Source organism: Pteropus alecto, unplaced genomic scaffold, assembly GCF_000325575.1.
Source record: "Pteropus alecto unplaced genomic scaffold, ASM32557v1 scaffold3, whole genome shotgun sequence".
NCBI lineage: Eukaryota > Metazoa > Chordata > Mammalia > Chiroptera > Pteropodidae > Pteropus > Pteropus alecto.
The window spans coordinates 6,596,114-6,616,930 of record NW_006442484.1 but is presented as its reverse complement, the minus strand read 5'-3'; the positions used below and the strand labels follow the sequence as shown (position 1 = coordinate 6,616,930).

The window sequence follows — 20,817 nt, the reverse complement described above, 5'->3', positions numbered from 1 at the left end:
AATGTGATTGCATGAAATAGATGTTGATAACTACTCATAGCAGTCAGTGGTGCATGCTGGTCACATTGCTTTTCTCCTTTATTATCTCTTACACATCCATTATCTCCTATTCCTATTGACTAACTGTGCTCCCCTCCCACTCCCAACCATCCAGGCTCTCTGCTGCCAGTGACTGCTGTCAACGTGGTGGAAACCAGTGGAACACAAGGGCCTTGTCCCCACCCCAGCCTGCACATAGAAACTACACTGACTTTGTCCATGAGCACAATGTGAAGAATGCAGGAGTCCATCATGATGTTCATTTTCCTGGCCATGCAGCCATGACTGATATATGAGTGTTTAGCTTCTTAGGCATTGGGACTTTTTGTTGTGCAAGTGGTGGTATATAAGTTGATGGTATTCATTCTCTAGCATTTATAGAGGATTGATCACATTAGGAGAATTTGGGAGAAGTTATTTTGTATTGAGTCACTAGTTGTGTAGTGTTTGTAATTGAAATCTTCTGTGAAAGGAAAAAGGATCTGAAGAAGCTATGTGTCATTAATGATAATGACCAATGTTTTGGTATTGGGAGGGTATGTATATCATTGTAATTTTGGAAAGGTTTTTCATGATATTAACATGTTATCATATCACTCATAAGATGTCTCCAGAGGTTTGTGTTTGTGAATAAGCTGTTCTCCTTTCACCGTAATTCATGCCATCCAAATAGATTGAGGTTAAAAGAATCAGACACACTAAAAACACACTCAATAGAAGCATATCCAGGCACAATATATCAGTCTTTAGTGACATTTTTATAAAACTGCTCTTATATACTATTTTTAATACTTCTGAAGTGACCCATGCCTTAATTTCAGTTAAGTCCTTAAGATTCTATAATTATAATTAATGTAATTTTAAATTAAAAACTTTAATAAACACAAATATTTTAATTTACCAACAGGTCTAGAAGTCCCATTAATAATGTTATTCATGTAGAGAGATAAATCTGAATGGTTACTTTTGTATGATTAACTAGTTAATCTGTGGTTAACTGAATGGTTTCATCACTACCGAATGGTTGTAAAAATGACAAATATATTTACTTTTGTCCTTTAACTCTTCTCTTTTATCTCATGCATGCGATAGAGATTTCCCAGGTTTGCAACAGCCTCATAATCTGGCCTTGTACAACCTTTAAAATAAAATTCTGAAGCCTAAACTGTACCACTTTTAAATGGATTGGATATATTACTATTTTTGGTCCTTTACAAACTTCAAAATGTCATTAGCCAAGCCCTTTGGTTCAGTTCATAGAAGCAAATTAGCTGGAAAAAGTACATTTCTGCTGTAATGGGAACTGATGTAAGGGAAGCATTTCTTTTGTCTTTTTTACAGTTTTTAAAAATTTTAACAAAATTCCTGAACTTTTAAACTCTGTAGTAATTTAAAGATATTTTGTAGTCTGAGAATTCATAATACCTTAAGATAATGAAGTTTCATTATAGACAACTTAACCCGTTTACCATCCTGCTCAATCCAAAGATAAAGGTTTTAGAAGGCTTTATTACTGGACTCTTGGTTACAAGTATAATACATCTTCTCAATAGAATACATAAGTAAGCAGAACTAGATAATATTCAGAGCATGAAATTTATAGGTAAGTTTCAATGTGTGAGTTTATCACAGTCATATATAAGGCATGGATGCTCAAAGTATTCTTTAATGCATCCTGTAAATATGAACAAATACCTTAAATATCTACCAGATACCTGGCTATCTACCTCTTTAAGTCTGTCATCATTTTTTTTATATTTAAAAATAGCCACTAATGTATGTCCCTTATAGTTTTAGATTTTATATAGCTTCAGATTATAATTGTCAAGTATTGTCGATGGTGATCTCTTTCTTAAAAGAAAGGAATTTGAGTCATAACAATTTAAGCACAGAAAACCTGATTTGTGCCATTCAAGAATAGTCTTCATAGGTGTGAATATGATTAAGAACCTACTATTTCTATAATAGAAACCAAAGAGGCATAATAATAAAGCTTTTCTGGTTGTTTAGAAAGTTCCAAGGTTTGACTTCTCTCACTTTAAAATTAATCTTGATATCTGAAGGTCAGCCTCATACGTATCTCAGCAGAGTATTAACTTTGGGAAATGCGAAGAGATTGTAATTGAAGTTTATATTGAAAGTAGTCATTTGTATACCTAGAATTCGAGTAAATCAACAGTTACATTTAAAGTAATGGAAAAATTATATCAGTTTTTCTTTCTTTGAAACCTTGTTATATAATACCTCCTTTGTAAATTCTTGATGATAGAAACTAGGTTGGAGGGGTGATGGGCGAAGAAAGCAGCAAAATGGAGTTGGGGAAGTAAAGGGCTAAGACTGGATGGTAGTAGAAACAAATTTATTTTATAGAAGTTCCCGTATGCTCCAGGATTTAATATTAAATGTTATAAATACTTGTTACTGATGTTTTCAAGATGGTTATACATGAAGACTTTACAGGTAGCTCACCCTAAATTAAATAGTCATCAACATACTTATACTTTTCTTTTTTGTGTGTGTTTAAAAGGTTAGTGATCATACATCCTAGGTTAGGGAACCAATACGTGCCAGAAGCACCTTACTTGGTTACTATCCTTTTGATCAGAGAGAGCCATCACTTCAAGATTATGTCATTCAACCTCCATGCCTTGTCTAATTTTATTTAACTTATTTTTCACATCTTAAATTGGGTTAGCTGTCTTTCAGCCTAATGGTTATAGAGAGGGAAACTTTTAGAAACACAGCAAAAAAAAAAAACTTCAAAAGATTTTTGTTTATTTGAGTATAATCGAACTTTTTTGACCTTGATAGGGTAATCATAGATATACTTTTAAAGGAATTAACAGAGAAAAACAAACTTTGTCTTACCGTGTATATATATAATATGTCTATATTTTAAAAAGCAGCTAGTCTGCAAACATTTTAGTATTGTAATATCACCAGTATAATTTAAATCTTTTTTTTTTTTTTTTGGAAGGGGGCTTTTAAATTTATTTAAAATGCTGACCTGGAAAGTGTTATTTATAACACTTGGGTGAATCTCTATTGTTAAAATTTTCCTTGACGTAAAAGGTGCCATATAAATATGTCAAGACATAAAACCGAAGTGTTTCCTGAATGGAAAGATAAGGAGGCAGCTTGTTTCATAGGATAAAACAGTTAGCTGAGTTTTAATTATGGCAGTTTCTTTTTCTTTACTAGAGTTTTGAATATTTATTTGGTTGATACACTAATAATTACTTTGATTAGTAACTTTGCTTTGTCATATTTTTATGTCCTGATGTCATATATCTCATCTTCCCATTTTGCCAAAACAGAAAAATAGATGAAGTGAGGTAAGGAGTGGAAGAGTATAATATTTTGGGGTTTCAGGAGGAAGAAGAGTGTTGTGAAGATGACTGGCTTCACAGGCATCAGAAGACTAATCCTCAGCTTTGATCCCTTTTACTTCCATATGTATTCACAAATGTAAACTGAAAAAGTTGGGAAATTAATGTCCCATATTAGTGTAGCATGCTTTGATGGTGGAAGCAGTAACCATTTGAACTTTGGCACTCTTAACTGTTTTGGTAGGAACATCCTCTTCATTTCTAAACTATAGTTTATTGCTTTGAAAGGCCATTATTATTTGTTCGATTTTGAATATTAGGTTTGAAAATAATACTATCAAGTTGCATTAATTTATATTCTGAATATAGGGCTTGTCATCTGAATTTGCAAAAATAAAATCATCTTGCTCCGATAACACAATCTCTTTACTACCACATCTTTCCTATATTTTAATGTAAATTATAACACATCATTAATTATTTCTTGCTTCTGGAAGTATGCATGCTTGCATACGGGATGTTCTTACTTAAGAGATAAAATTTGAAGGTATTCCTGATGTGGGGAGACCTCTCTCTCTTTCTCTGTCCTTCTGTCTCATGTATATCCTTTCTATAGTCTGAGTAATGTGAATTTAGGTATAATATTCTTTCTTAGCTTTTTTTGAAGAACATAAAAGTTTCTCATCCTCTGTTCTTATAAATTAACCTTTAGTATAGTCACAGGAAGTCATTGTGAGAATTTTATCTTGCTCAGTGGACACTAACCTTGGTGTTACAGGTATTAGGACACGAAGCATTTCACGTTGAGTGGAAAATGTTATGTAACTTCATTTCTTCAATTCTTGACCATTGCTAATGTGTAATAGACTCTAGTTGCTCTAAGCTCTTTGGGGCTGGTGGGGAGGATCGTGATACTAGCCTTCTTAGAGAATTAGTGAAGAGAACATTGTAAAAAAATTGGTGAAAGGAAAAAATTTTCTGTGACTTTTTTAATGATACATTTTTACTTTTATACTGAAACAGGAAAATGTGTTCCTGTTTTTCCTGAAGGAATTGTTCTCACAAGTTTTTATTAGAGATTACCTAAGCCTCTGTGTTCTAACAACAAACTGTGGCCTTAATTCTAGGTGATGGCGCTTGAGTGAACTTTTTACATTTTGTTCCTGACAGCTGGCCAGCATTTTGTTTATACTGGCATGAAGAAGAGATATCTGACTCAGAGAACAATATTCTCCAAGCAGTTTGATAGAGACTCCCTTAGTGGTATTATAAACCTATACTTCCTCCTCTTAAAAACAGCTGTAGATCAATAGCTGTAGATCTTATATTCTGTTGTTGAAGAAATTCTTGTTTATTTTGTTTTTAACTAATTTTAATAAAGAAGAAATATACCATCGTGTGGTTAGGACTTGAAAGAAGTTGTAGATTCCTTAATAAAGGTCTGGTCTACTGACTAATGACTGATTATTGTTAAATGAAAAATATTTTAAATTATTAAGGATGGGATAAAAAGAACGGAAGATAAGAGATGATAATAGGAAAATAATTGCTGGCCTGATTTGTCTTGTGAAAATAGAGGAATATCCAGAGAAATTATGGACAACTTCCCAGGTTGTAAAATACCACTAGAATATGTACCATTATACAGAAGAGTTTCTTAAAGCTATCTTGTAGCCCAGTTGTTAGCTTCAGGGATTACTTAATTATAAACTCCAGGAGTTTAGAGGTAAGACTTATGTTTAACAATTTACATCAATTCTTTCTAGGGACACCATCAGCAAAATCTTCGGAAGTCTTTAGAAAGACCTGAGAAATATGTGTACTCTAGAATATCTAGTTTATCACTTTGATTGGAACTTCACAGATATGTTGGAGCAATAGCAGTTAAATGTATTTGAATAGGTTAAAAAGGCATCGAAGATCATTCTCGGGAGTTTAGATTTGGTAAGGAGGCCTGGACCAATTGCAAGTTTTTTGTTTTTTGTTTTTTTTTTCAGCTCACCTGTACCTTCCCCTCTACCCCCTGGCTTTGTTGAAATATAATAGACAGTTGCTCACATTTACATTGTACAATTCCATGAGTTTTTGTTTTTGTTTTTGTTTTTTTCAGTTATAGTTGGTATACAATAATATATACCAGTTTCATTTTTACAGCCTAGGGATCAGAGATCCACATAACTCACAAAGTCTTAATTTAGAAGACTAGGTCACCTCACTAAATCTTAATTTAGAAGTACCCCTCTTCCCCCTTACATATTACAACATTATGAACCGTCTTCCCCATGGTACACTCTACATCTCCATGTCTATTCTGCAATTATCCATTTGTACTTCTTAATCCTTTCGCCTTTTTTTCCATTCCCCCAACTCCCCTCCCATCTAGTAGCCCTCAAAATATTCTCTATATCTGTGAGTTTATTACCGCTTTTGTTTATTTTGTCCTTTAGATTCCACATATACGTGATGTCATGCGATATTTGTCTTTCTCCATCTGACCCATTTCATTTAGCACAATACCCTATAGGTCCATCAAGGCAATATTTTTCTCCATCCCCTTACTTTTAGTCTGTGTGTGTCTAAAATGAGTCTCTTGTAGGCAGCATACGTAGCTGTCGTCTTAGCCATTCAGCCACTCTATCTTTTGGTTGGAGCACTTAATTATTTTCCATTTGTGGTACTTGTTGATAGGAATGTAGTTATTACCATTCTTTATTCTTCTTTTTGATACACTTTTTTCTTTCTTAAAGATGTTTCTCCAACATTTCCTGTAATACTGGCTTGTGTTGAATTCCTTTAGCTTATTTTTGTCTGAGAAGTTCTTTATCTGTCCTTTGACTTCAAATGATAGATTTGCGGCATATAATTTTCTTGATTGTAGATCCTGGGTTTTCATCATGTTGAATATTTTGTGCCAAGCCCTTCTGTCCTGCATAGTTTCTTTTGAGAAATAAGCTGCTAGTCTTATGGATGCACCCTTGTAGGTAACTAACCTTTACCTACAATGGGATTTTTCTCTTGCTGCTTTTAAGATTCTCTCTTTATATTTAACCTTTGGCATTTTAATTATGATGTGTCTTGGCATTGGCCTCTTTGGGTTCCTCTTTCTTGGGACTCTCTGAGCTTCCTGGGGTTGTATGTCTGTTTCCTTCACCATGTTAGAGAAGTTTTTCATCATTTCTTCAAATAGCTCTTCAACGTCTTGTTTTCCCTATGACACAGATATTTTTGCATTTAATAGTGTCTCATGGGCTTCTTAATTTATTAATAGTGTCCCAATAAATGCTTCTTATTGCATTTAATAGTGTCTCATAGGCTTCTTAACTTAAAAGAGGAGTCTTGGCTCCTCTTTTCTTGCCATCCTGATTGAGTGTCCTTGGCTTCCCCATCCTCTGTATCAGTGGTTCAATCCTCTTCTTTATCCACTCTGTTTGATTCCTTCTAACATGCTCTTCATCTCAGATAATAATGTGTTCTTCATTTCCGGCTGGTTTCCTTTTATAATTTCCGTTTCCATTTTTATGTTTTTTATCTCTTTGTTAAAGTTCTCACTGAGTTCATCTACTCTTCCCCTGAGTTCTTTGAGCATCTTTATAACCAGTGTTTTGAACTCTGCGTCTATTAGATTGCTTGACTCCATTATTCCCAGATCTCTGTTCTGTTCTCTCATTTGGAATCTGCTTCTTTGTCGTCCCATTTTGGCTGCCCTTCTGTGTTTGTTTCGATGTACTAAGCAAAGCTCTTAAGTCTCCCAGTCTTATTAGTGCGGCTTTGTGAAGTAGGTGTCCAGTGGCACAGTCCTGAGAGGGCTTCAACTGCAGGCCAAGTTTAGCCCCAGCCTGTGCCCCTGCTGAATGTTAAAATTCAGCAGGCAATCCACAGATGCTGTGCTTATAGTTGCCTCAAGAGGCCACGCCATTAACCGAGGCCAGCTGCCACTGGTGTGAATCTTGGCATTGTTCAGCAAGGAGCATCTATGGGAGGACAAACCTGGATGTGGCTTGGGTGAGGTTGTGAGTTGTGGGAGGAGGAGTTTCAGGGAATTCTCTGGGTGGAGCAACTTCTGTTATCTGGTGGCCACCATAGCTGGAGATCTCAGCTATGGTGGCACTGCTTCCACACTGGGATTTGGGAGGACTCAACAGAGGAACAATGGATACCACCAACACATCTGTCCAGGGGAGATCCTCACTTCCAGCCCTTGCTGTGACAATTCAGTGTCTCTGTAAGTCCCCGATGCCCCCCCCCCCGACCCCGCATGCAGCTGACCTGGCATTGGTGCTCAGAGTGAGCAGGTCCGTCACCACGAATGTATGATCGCAGACATGGCCCCTTAAATAGCCATCTGCAGCTCCCGTAGCCTCTATTCCCCTCCCACTGGGAGCAGGCAGCCTCACATCCTCCTCCCTACCTCCTCCTATTGCAGGGTAATTTCTTACTTCTCTCCATAGTTGTAGTGCTTCTCTTCATCTAGATCCCAGGTGACTTTCCTTGCTGTTTGCTCCATGTTTTTGTCACAACTTTGATTTTGTTACAGTAGGGGTGAACAAAGCCTCTATGCTCTACACCATTTTTATCCTCCACAATTGCAAGTTTTTAAAAGATTTTGGGTGTCTTGTACTGATATTTCCTTATTTGTTGAATACCCACCAGAGTACCTCCTTATCCCTCACTTCTTCCACACAGCCACTTAAAATTACGCCTTTGCACATACCCTCAATTTCTTGACGTTTCCCGTTGTGCACATCTGATTTAAATTCAGTATGCTACTGTGCATGTAGATGATCAGTGTAAAATTTAACGTTGAATGTTCTCACTTTAAATTTAAGCCCCTAAGCTCAAATAGGCCTTGAGCACTGCCTGAAATCCCATTATATTTCTTTAATCTATTCATTCTCCCACTATGTTGGCAGTAATTTCTCCTCTTTCAACCCTCCACCACCTCCTTCTCACTCTACTCATCCCCCTGCAGCTAATGACCTTGCTTCCTTCCTGTTTAATTGAGAAAATAAGCAACTAGAAGAGATCTTCTGTAAACACCCACCATCTATTAACTTACTTCCATTTGGTCATATATACTCTGCTTTCCTGGTTATTGCACTTGGTGAACTCTTTGTGCTCTTGTCAAAGGCCCACCTCTCTGCCTGTCTACCAGATCTCATCTCAGCTACTCAGGAACATTATTTCAGCGATTCTCCTTTGTTCTGTGGCATCAATTTTCCCTTTCCACTAGAATATTTTCTTGAGCACAGAAACAGCCTATGATATCTCACATCATTAAAACAGAAACCTCTCAGTCTACCTCTTCTTTTGGCTGTTCCTTCATTTTTTTGTTCTATTGATGGCAAAACACCTTGCCATGAAAGAATCGTCTATACTTACTGCCTCTTTCTCTTATTCTGTTTTGAACCCATTCTAATCAGATTTTGTTTCTGCTAACTTAGCTACTAAGTACAATTGTGTAGGTTATGCACTACACAAGAGTACCACATTCAAGACAGTGACCACATAACGTATGACAACAGCCCTCCAGCAAGTGGCACTAAATTTCTTGTTCTAATAAAATCAGCTTATGGCAATTTTGCAAGAGATGGAAGTAACGTGTCTTCAGGAGGAGTATTGCTTGAATCCATGCAGAGGCTCTACATGGTCTAGTAGTGTGATGCTATGACTCCACCAAAAAAGCTTTTGTTAGTTCTCGAGTGACTTCCACATTTCTAATCCCAGTCAATCTTCAATCACGGTATTAGCATTCAAAACAGTTGCACACTTCTTGCATGAAATACTTTCTTCACTGAGCTTAGGGACACCATTTTCTTTTTATTGTCTCTAACCTGACTAGCCATCATTTTTAGTCTCCTTTGTTAGTTCCTGCTTTTGTCTCTTAACTCCCTAAACTTTGTTGTAGGGTCTTTTCTGTAATAACTCATTTTCTTGGTAATCTCATCTAGTTTTATCATTTTAAATGTCATCTATACACTAGCAGTTCAGTTTATATTGTTAGCCTGGACCTCTTTGTTCCAGACTTACATATCCAATTGCTTATATGACATTTCTATTTAGATATATAGGCATCTTAATTTTAAAAAACTTTTATTTTGAAGTAATTTTAGGTTTATAGAACAGTTGCAAAGGTAGTGCAGAAGCTCCCACATCCTCCCTATTAGCTTCCCCTAATGTTAACATCCTCTAACTATGGTACAATGGGACTATTATCAAAACTAGGAAATTAACATTGTTATGATACCACCATCTAAACTTTGGACCTATTCAGATTTCACCAGTCTTTCCATATTGTTCCAGGATCTGATTGAAGATCTTGTGTTGCTGTAGTTCCCTTCCATGTGTGACTTTCAGGCATTCCATTTCTTTGATGACCATTTGAAGAATACTGGTCAGATACCTTGTAGGATGTACCTCAATTTGAGTTTATATGATGTTTTCATATGATTATATTGAGACCATGGATTTTTGGGGGAAAAATACTAGAGAGTTGTGTAATTGAGGCATCTCAAATTTAATATGCTCAAAATGGAAGTAATTCAAAAAGTTTTTCCTAGCTCAGTAATTGGCAATTCTGTTTTTCTTGTTGGTAGGCTAGTGTATCTCAGGCTTCAGTCCTGACCTACTGAATCAAACTCTGGAGGTGAGGCCCAACAATATCTTAACATGCCCTCCAGGAGATTGTGATGCACGCTAAAGTTTGAGAAGCACTTGTGTAGATCATAGCACTTAATAATCTCTTGACTCTTCTCTGTCTCATCAGTCAATAAATTCTGTTAGTTCTTTCAAATAAATCCAGAATCCACCACTTGTCCCAGCAATTGCCCTTGCTCCCCTGCTGTCTCATATTCCTTTGGCAGCCATGGTGATTGTAACTTAGATCACTTTATTATTCTGCTCAAACTTTCCATGGGTCCTCATATCACACAGACCAAAACCCCAAATCCATCTTGACAAAAACTTTTTTCATCCCTTTTACTAATCTTGACCTTGCTCACTTGCCTCCAAAGACTTGCTCAAATATACCAAGTGTGTTTCCTCTTGGAATCTTTGTTCTTTTCCTTCTGCATGCATATTCCTCCAGTCTCTTATGGTTCATTCTGACACCTTGTCAGGAAAATCCTTTCCTAATCTCTAAAATAATCACAGGTTCCCTAGTCTCCTTGGCATTCCCTCTCTCTCTTACCCTGCTTTGCTTTTTATCACCTCACTTCATCTTACATATTATGTGTTTACTTGTTTGTAATCTCTATTCTTCAGTAGAATATAAGCTTTATCAAGGGAGAGCATTTTGTTTACTCCTCTGTCCCCTCGCTCAGCACTTTGTACGTAAATATTAGTTGATTGAATGCCAAGCACATCTTGGCACACTTGGTGTTACATAAATAGTTAAAATGCTGTCTCTGACTTCAAGAAATGTATACTCAAGTTATAGAGATAGACAGTTTTACAAATAACTGATAAAAGTGCTAAATCCTTAGGCAAGCAAGGTCATAGAAGAGGTTGAAGTTAAGGCTTCCTGACATTTGCATCAAATTTTGAGGAATACACAGAATCAAAAGCACTACGGACTACGAGCTATAGCAAAAGAAAATTTTGCAGTTGCAAAGTGCAAGGTATAGTTGAACAATGGATGGGGTTTGAGTAATGAGTATAGAATCCACAGAGAGGTATAGTAATAATGGTAGCTGATATTTGAGCTCTTGTGTGCCTGGTATTGTTCTGGAGGCAAAACATTTACCCCAGTAAAGCATTTAATCATAGGAATCTGTAAGGTATTTAGACCAGTGGAGAAAGTAAGGCATAGTAAGGGTATGTAACTTGTCCAAAGTCACATTGCTAGTAGTACATGGTAAGGCTTGGCTCCAAACTCAGATAGCTTGGTCCTAGAGCCCAGACACTGATATCTACTGTGCTGACTCCATTCAGTGTAAAGCTTGCTGGGGCCTAGACTGTGGAGAGTAAATAGTATAATAACAGTTCTGCTTTTGAAAGATAACTCTGGAGACAGTGTGAAGAGTGAATGTCAATTGGTAGAAGACTAGATAATTGAAATAAAAAATATGCTACATCTATATTATATAATTGTTAAAGAATGAGGAAAATTCTCTGTGTCCTATTATTGGAGTATATCAGCAATACATTGTTAAATAAACTCAAGGGAAGTGTCTGAGGTATGTTCCCATTTTTGTAAAAACCGCCAAAGCATGTATATATCTGTAAGTGAATGGAAAATGGACCTCAATAGATAAACTGAATTTTCAGAGAGAGGGGATAAGGGAGACATTGCTTTTCTTAGTTAGCATGTACTACTTTAAATAATAAAAACAAAATGCCCCACAATGTAGTGAGAAACAAGACAAACTGCTTCAGATTATACAGGTAGGTGTCCATGAAAAGGAAGGAGATTCATAGACGAGATAATATCCTTACATATTCTTTTGTACATTCTTGAGTAATGGATGTGTACTGGGACGTTGCCAAAAGCCTCAGAGTGAAAATGTAATGTCTAATTACGTTTTTAAAAACTTTTAAGTGTATAGTTCATTGATTTTTAGTATATTCACAAAGGTATACAACTATCACCACTATAATTCCAGAATATTTTCATTATCCCCAAAGGAAGCCCCTTAGCTGTTAACAGTTACTGTCTATTCCCCCCCACCCCCCCGCACTCCCCACCCCTACCCTAGGCCCTGGCAAACACTAATCTACTTTCTGTCTCTGGGTTTGCTTATTCTGGAAATTTACTACAAATAGGATCATACAGTATGTGACCTGTTGTGTCTGACTTCCTTCATCTAGCCTGGTGTTTTCAGAGTTCATTCATGTTTAGTATGTATCAATGTTTGATTCATTTTAATGTCTTAATATATTCCCTTGTATAGTGTACAACATTTTATTTTTGCATTTACCAGTTGAGTGACATTTGGGTTTCTACTTTTTGGCTATTGTGAATATTGCTACTCTGAACATTCACGTACAGTAATTGTTCACGTAACGTGGTAGATAGGTTCTTGGAAACTGCGACTTTAAGCAAAACAATGAATAACAAAAACAATTTTACCATAGACTAGTTGATATAAACAAGAGTTAAGTTCCTATGGCGTATTTCTGGTCACAAAACTTAACCAAACTTTTAAATAAAGACCCAAAACACTTCCAATATTAAACATTGACGTAAACGTGAACTATACATACATTTAAGAAAGATTAATAAAGACAAGATAATTATTTCCTAACCTGCTTCTTCCAGTTCAGGGTCGAGGGTGGCTGGTGCTTGTCCTGGCAGCTCAAGGTGGGATCTTATCCTGGAAAGGACACCCTTCCATTGTAGGGCATGTGCACACCCCACACTCAGGCTGGGACAAGTTAGACATGCCAATTCACGCAACGTGCATGTCTTTGCAGTGTGGGAGAAAAACAATACTGGAGAAAACCCATGCAGACATATGGAGAATGTGCAAACTTTACACAGACAGTGGCCTCAGCAGGCAATTGACTTTTTTCCCTCATCCTGATAAAATGACACTGAACAAAATGATATTATTAGAGGACTGCTGTACAGGTTTTTTTGTAAACGTGTTTTCATAAAAATTCTTTTGGGTATATATGTAAGAGTGGAATTGCTGGGTTATGTGATAACTTTAACATCTTGAGGAACTGCCAAATTGTTTACAAATCAGCTGCAGCATTTTGCGTTTCCACCAGCAATTTATCTTTTTCATTAGAGCCATCCTAGTTGTGAGGGTGATTCATTTTAGTTTTGAGTTGGATTTTCAGGGGGCTAATGGTGTTGAATATTTTCATATGCTTATTGGCTATTTGCACATCTTTGGATAAATGTCTGTTCACAGTCTTTGCCCATTTTAAAATTGGATGCAGTAATTTATCAGTAGCATCTGAAATTTTTTTATGTGTGTGTGCTTTTTTTTTTCCTGAAGTCTTGTCTGTTTAGTCTTTCCAGAGAACCAACATCTTACTTTAATTTTGTGATATATTGTGTATGTCCCTACCTATGTGAGGTAGATTGTGTAGAATGAAAACAAAGCACAGCGACAGTTAAATCTTCAATTTGTGAACAGCTCTTGTACCAGGATGGTTAGTTAGTTATTTCTCTGTTTTAGAGAGATAAGATAAAAAAATAAACAGCATTTAAGTTTATAGTTTATATCCATATAAGGTGGACTACTTGGGTAATTATGTACTTGCATTTCCCAGATTATACTTTCTTCATTCTCTCTTTTGACTGTTGCTTATTTGTAGATTGTACTCCCATGTCTGTTTGCAAGTTTCAATGAGACAGTTAAACAAATTTTTCTGGATGAAGGGTCAATAAGAATGTTCCATTTAATGACATTCCATTAAATGACATACATATTTCCCTAGGGAAGAGAAGAGCGGGTGCCAGGTTCATTGGTGTTTTTGTTTTCTTTCACTGTAACAAATTACAAAAAAAATAACAGGTAAATCCTGAAGTAGTTTTTGCCCACAAGCTTCAGTCAGGAGAGGTATTTTATGTGTTGTTACCTATGAAAATTTCAGTAATAGCACACAATGTAGCATAAGCGACTTTGAGATAAAACAGCCTGTTCTAACATGCAAGGGTGTGATAGTGAGCAAGGAAAGTGTGTTCATACTTAATGTCTTTATAACTTGAATGTATCAACCACAGTTTTAATGGAAGAAATAAATGAATCTTTTTTTTTTTTCTTTTGACTTCGTTTTGAGACAGAAAGTGGTTGGAAGAGAAAACCTTTCTGGTATCCTCCACAGTAGATGTTCTTTTAATACCATTCCTCCTTGTTTACATATTCTCTTGTTCGCACTCCTTTCCTTCCCTCCCTCCCTCCCTCACTTCCTCTCTCCCTCTTTCTCTCCCTCTGCCTCACCCCTACCTTGAAAAGAAATACAGTTGGAATGAATGGAATAAATTATTTTTTGTGTCTCCTAACCTGATAATATTGTTTTTACACTAAAAATGTTGCTGCCTTCCTTTTTTTCCCCTTTACAATACTTAGCATTTAAAGTTTTACTGTTTTGAATAGCTTTTGATCATGCTTAAATGATAGACTCCATACTGGATACACATCAAAATTAGTGACTCAGTAATCCAGCGACTAGTTGAGTACTTTGTATAGGCAGTGTTCTGCATTCTGGAAATACAAGTGACCAAGACAAGTTCCTCCTCTCATGACACAGTCTAATGAAGAGACTAATGTAAAAACTGATAAAGATGTAGTTCCAAATAGTAATAGATGCTATGAAGAAAATAAGGTAATATCACAGCAAGTGACTGCTGGGTGAGAGGTAGACCTTTGAAGAGATGCTTGAGATATGAATGGCATAAGGCATCAGCCATACAAAGGAGGAGTATTTCAGACAGAAATAACAGCTGGTTTTGAGATATAGAAAGAAAACTTCTATGGATGGACTTAATTAAGGAAGAAGATGTTAGTATAATAAGAGTTCTGGGGCCACTATGCAAGTACTCAGTTGCATAGAGCCTTATGTGCCAGGGAAAAGTTCATATTTTATTCCAAGTGTAGTGGGGAGCCTGCATTGGATTTTTAGTAAGGAAGGGGTGCGTTCTGATACACTCTTTTAAAAGATGACTTTGTTGTATGGGAAATGTAAGGCAAGAGTGGTTTTTTTTCCCTGACTAATTGAGAGTAATTTGCAGAGATTGTGAGCCTCTGCATCCAAATTCTTCAGCAGGTATTTTAAACAAAAAACAAAAACAATAACATTCTTTTACATGTCCACAAGGCAGTTACCACATATATTCAGGGAATCAGACAATATACTACTGTTACCTAAAACATAATGTCCATATTCAAGTTTCCTGATTGTCCCTAATACTGTCTCTTATAGCAATTTCTTTGATCCAAGTCAGGATTATAATATTTGTTGCTTAAGTGTCTTAATTTGCTGCAATTCCCCAACCTCTATTATTCATAACATTTGCATTCATAAGTAGCACAAGTTTACTGTTTTATAGAATGTCTTTAATTTGAATTTAATTTGTTTCCTCATGATTCAATTCAGTTTATGCATTTATGGCAAGAAAATATGATGTATCTGTATACATCTGTACAGACATGATGTACTCATAGTGCATCACACTAGAGAGTATTTTATGTCACTTTGACCATTACTGGTAGTGTTAACTTTAGATTATCTGGTGAAGATCATGTCTGTCAGATTTTTCCACTATGTAAGTTACCTTTTTTGGTAATTAAACAGTTACTAAATATTTTGTGTAAATATTCTGTCTCCAACAAACTTTCACCTAATGGTAAAAATTATGATGATTGTTGTAAAATGGTGATTTGCTAATTCATTCTACATTGATTAGTTGGTATTCTATAAGAACTTTTTCATAGATTCATAGATTCTTTTATTCAATATGCTATATAGTACATGACAATTGCTATTTCTTTTGGTAGTCTCACAGTGGTCCCAGATTTGGCCAGTGAGAACCCTGTCAAACTACTTTCTGTACCACTTTCCATGACTCCCTCATTTTTTGAGCACTTTCTTACTTTTTGGTCTAAGAAGTTCTATACTTGTATTTTCCTCGCTTTCTCCCAGAAGTCAACCATTTCTTTGAGTCCCGATTCCTTTGAATTAAAATGGTATTTAGGAACTAGGTATATTCATTGCTACTGTGAATGTCATTGCTTCTAGACTCAGTGGATAGAGTTAAAAAATTAGATAAGTATGTTTAAATCACAAATTCATACTGGTACTCTAATTTCAATCCCATACCTAGTGTTCTTTGCCTTCCCAATTAATTTCTATCTTCCTTTTCTCCTAGTAGAACCTAACTGCAACAGTATCAATATCTATCTCTATATTTACCCACTTGTGCAATATATGCTAATAGTTTCAAAATTACCAGACCCATACCACTATTAACAAATCTACTAAATAAAGTTCAGTATTTTTTACAGTTCTTTCCCTTTATAGTGAGAGTAATTCAATTGGATTAGTCCCTTTTTCTCTATGTGATTTGGTATTCATTTGATAGTAATTGCATTTAAAATTTTTCTAGATATTGCCAGATTCTCCTTCATTGAAGATGAAATGTATTTTTTTCCTCACAGCTTTATTGAGGTACATTTAATACACAAATATATTTATTTAAAGTGTTCAGTTAAGTTTTGGCATGTATATACCTATGATGCCAACACCATAGTTAAGATTAACGATGGATATGTTCAATGTAGTTTTCATTTAAATTCCTCTCATTATGAGCGTATTTTTGTATGTTTAAGAGCCATTTGCACTTTTTTTCTGTGAATTGGCTGTTCTGATCTGTAGTGTCCCCTCCCCTCCTTTTTAAACAGTGATGTTGGCCTTTTTTAAGAAGTTTCTAACATGGGGATATTAACTCATGTAATATCAGTAACTCATATAATAGTACTAGTCATCACAGATCTACTTAGAATTACCTCAGTATAAGCTGTGAATAATGAATCTAATTTGTTTCCAGTTGGCTTTTCAGTTATGTCAGCACTACTTTTTTAAAAAATTTGTCATGGTTCTGGGACAACTAGATATTCACATATAAAAGAAAGAAATTGGACCCCTCCCTCACACCATATAAAAAATGAACTCCAAATGGATCATAAACCTAAAATTAATAACTGAAACTATAAAAGTCTTACAGGAAAACACAGAAGTAAATCTTTGTGACCATGGACCTGGCAGTGGTTTTTTAGATAAGACAGCAAAAGCACATGTGACAAAAAAATTGGAGTTTATCACACATTAAAATATAACTTTTGTTTGAAAGGATACCATCAATAAAGTGAGAAGAGAACCCATAGAATGGGGAAAGTATTTGCAACTTTTCTTTAGTTCTGCAGACTTGTTTTTTTAAGGCTTTCCCTGCTTCTAGATTAGGATTTAGCTTTCTACAGTCTTTCTAATCAGTGACCACTTGTTCATCTGTTCCACTACCTTCAATTTATTTTCTCCTTTTCTTTTTACTTGTGAGCGAATGTGATTTTGTGTCCTTATGCTGTAATTTTACAGTGGTTTTATGAGAAAGCAGGACTAAAACTTGTGTTCAATATGCACTGTTTAATTCCTCATGAATGTCTTTTTTGGAAAATTTGTAGGCATTATCCCCTCAAATATTACCCCTCTGTCATCTGTTTTTCCTTCTTCAATTTCTATTAAATCTGTGTGTCAGCTTTCAGCCTGTGTATCTCCTCTCTCTCATATTTGTCATGTCTTTATTGCCTTTTTGGTGATTTTCTTAATTTTTATCTTCTGTGTTTCTGGTTTTGTTTGTTCTTTAGATTCCATGTGTATATGAAATCATATGGCATTTGTCCTTATCAGACTTATTCCACTCAGCACAATACCCTCTAAGTCTACCACGAAGTATCCTTTTCCATCTTTTTACTTTCAGTCTATGTGTGTTTTAATATGAAGTGAGTCTCTTGTACGCAGCCTATGTAAGGGTCAATTTTTTTATTCATTCAGCCACTCTGTCTTTTGATTGGAACATTTAATTCTTTTTCATTTGACGTACTTGTTGATAGATATGTAGTCATTGAAATTCTTTTTTTATATATTTTTTTAAATTAATGAATTAATTTTTTATGGTGATATTGGTTAATGAAATCTGGTAACTTTCAGCTGAACATTTTAACAGTAAGGCATATATACATTTACATTGTGTTTACCTTCGTAGTAAGATTTCTTTTTGTCACCACATATTTCACCCCTTTTATCCCATCTACCTCCCCCTTCCACCCTACCTCCACCCCCTGGTAAACACTAGTCTATTGTCCATGTCCATGAGTCTCTGTTTGCTTTTTCTGTGTGTTTGTTGTTTTTAGGTTTATATCCCACATATTAGTTATATCATGTGATTTCCAACTTTTTCTGTTTGGCTTATTTCGCTTAGCATGATTATCTCGAAGTCCATCCATTGTTGTCACAAATGGCAGTATTTCATTTCTTCCTATGGCTGAGTAATATTCCATCATATATATGTGCCACTGCTTCTTTAGCCACTTGTCTATCATAGGACACTTCGGTTGCTTCCATGTCCTGGCCACTGTGAATAGTGCTGCTCTGAACATCGATGTGCAAATATCTTTTCGGATATGGGTTTTCAAGTCTTTGGGGTAAATACCCAGTAGAGGGATAGCTGGATCATATGGGAGATCAATTCTTAGTTTTTTGAGGAACCCCTATAAATGTTTTCCATAGTACCAATTTGCAGTCCCACCAGCAGTGTGACGGTTCTTTTTCTCCGCATCCTCTCCAACATTTATTACTTGTCCTGTTGATTACAGCCATTCTAACAGGTGTAAGTTGGTATCTCATTGTGGTTTTAATTTGCATTTCCCTAATAGCTAGCGATGTTGAGCATCTTTTTATATGTTTGTTGGCCATTTGTCCTCTGGGAAGAACATTCAGAGGGCTGTCTCTTTATCTTGTTGACGGTTTCTTTTGCTGTGCAGAAGCTTTTTAATTTGATGTAGTCCCATTCATTTATTTTTGCTTTTACTTCCCTTGCCTTTGAGGTCAAATTCATAAAATCCTCTTTAAGTCCAAAGTCCTTGAGTTTAGTTCCTATGTTTTCTTCTATGCATTTTATTGTTTCAGGTGTTATATTCAAGTCCTTAAGCCATTTTGAGTTAATTTTGGTGTGTGGTGATAGGCAAAAGTCTAGTTTCATTCTTTTGCTCGTGGCTTTCTAATTTTCCCAGCACCATTTATTGAAGAGGCTTTCTTTTCTGCACTGTATGTTTTTGGCTTTTTTGTCAGAAATTATTTGCCCATATAAACATGGGTTTACTTCTGAACTCTTGATACAGTTCCACTGGTCCATGATTCTGTTTTTCTACCAATACCATGCCATTGTGATTATTGTTGCTTTGTAATATAATTTGAAGTCAGGCAGAGTGATGCCTCCAGCCTTGTTCTTTTTTCTCAGCTTGGCTTTGGCAATTTGGGGTCTTTTGTGCTTCCATTCAAACCTGATGATTTTTTTGTTCTGTTTCTTTAAAAAATGCTGATGGAATTTTGATGGAGATTGCATTAAATCTGTATAATGCTTTAAGTAGTACGGTCATTTTAACTATGTTGATTCTTCCAATCTAAGAACATGGAATATCTTTCCATTTCTTTGTACCTTCCTCGATTTCTTTTGATAGGGTCTTATTGTTTTCATTATATAGGTACTTCACATGTTTTGTTAGATTTATTCTTAAATATTTTATCCTTTTTGTTGCAGTCGCAAAAGGAATTATTTTTTCCACTTCCTTATCTGACACTTTATTATTAGAGTATAGGAACATCATGAATTTTTGAACATTGATTTTGTACCTAGAGACTTTACTGTATTTGCTTATTGTTTCAAGTGGTGTTCTTGTGGAATTTTTAGGGTTTTCTATATAGAGAATCATGTCATCCACAAATAGTGACAGTTTAACTTCTTCGTTTCCTATTTGGATGCCTTTTATATCTTTCTCTTGCCTGATTGCACTCACTAGGACCTCCAATGTTATATTGAATAACAGTGGCAATAGTAGACAACCTTGTCTTGTTCCTGATCTTAAAAGAGAAGGTTTTTAGTTTTTCACTGTTAATGTTGGCTGAGGGTTTGTCATATATGGCCTTTATTATGTTAAGGTACTTGCCTTCTATACCGATTTTGCTAAGTGTTTTGATCATACATGGATGCTGTATATTGTTGAAGGCTTTTTCTGCATCTATTGATATGATCACATGATTCTTATTTTTTAATTTGTTTAAATGATGTATCACATTAATCGATTTGCATATGTTGAACCATCCTTGTGCCCCTGGGATGAAGCCCACGTGATCGTAGTATATAATCTTTTTAATATGTTGCTGTATTCAGTTTGCTAGCATCTTATTTAAGATTTTTGAATGTGTGTTCATGAGAGATTTTGGACTGTAGTTTTCTTTTTTGTGTTAACTTTACCGGGTTTTGGTATCAGGATAATATTGGCCTGATAAAATGAGTTAGGAAGTATGGCTTCCTCTGGTTTTTCAGAAGAGTTTGAGGACAATAAGTATTAAATCTTCTTTGAATGTTTGGTAGAATTCATTGTTGAAGCCATCTGGTCCTGGACTTTTACTTTTTGGTAAGTTTTTGATGATCGTGTTTCAATTTCCATACTGCTGATCGGTCTTTTTAGATTTTCCAGATCTTCTCGATTGAGTCTAGGAAGATTATATATTTCTAAGTACTGGTTCATTTCTTCTAAATTATTAAATTTGGTGTTACATACTTTTTCATAGTATTCTTGTATGATCCCTTGTATTTCTATGGCATCTGTCATAATGTTCTCTCTTTCATCCCTAATTTTGTTTATTTGTGTCCTTTCTCTTTTTTTCTTTAGTGAGTCTAGCCAGGGGTTTGTCAATTTTATTCATCTTCTCAAAGAACCAG

At 35.5% G+C, this 20,817-nt stretch overlaps 1 protein-coding gene across 4 annotated transcripts in view; it reads left to right on the top strand.

Annotated features, from left to right (window-relative positions):
- Positions 1-20,817, top strand: part of EPB41L5 (erythrocyte membrane protein band 4.1 like 5) — a 144,075-nt gene that overhangs the window by 56,772 nt on the left and 66,486 nt on the right. The window contains exon 17 of one of the 4 annotated variants that reach the window (XM_015596720.2): positions 155-1,209. The exons of the other annotated variants lie outside the window; for them this stretch is intronic. Within the exon in view, the coding sequence (XP_015452206.1) occupies positions 155-335 (181 nt within the window). The 3' untranslated portion in view covers positions 336-1,209. Of the gene's footprint in view, positions 1-154; positions 1,210-20,817 lie in introns of those variants that run through there. 4 annotated transcript variants of the gene reach the window in all.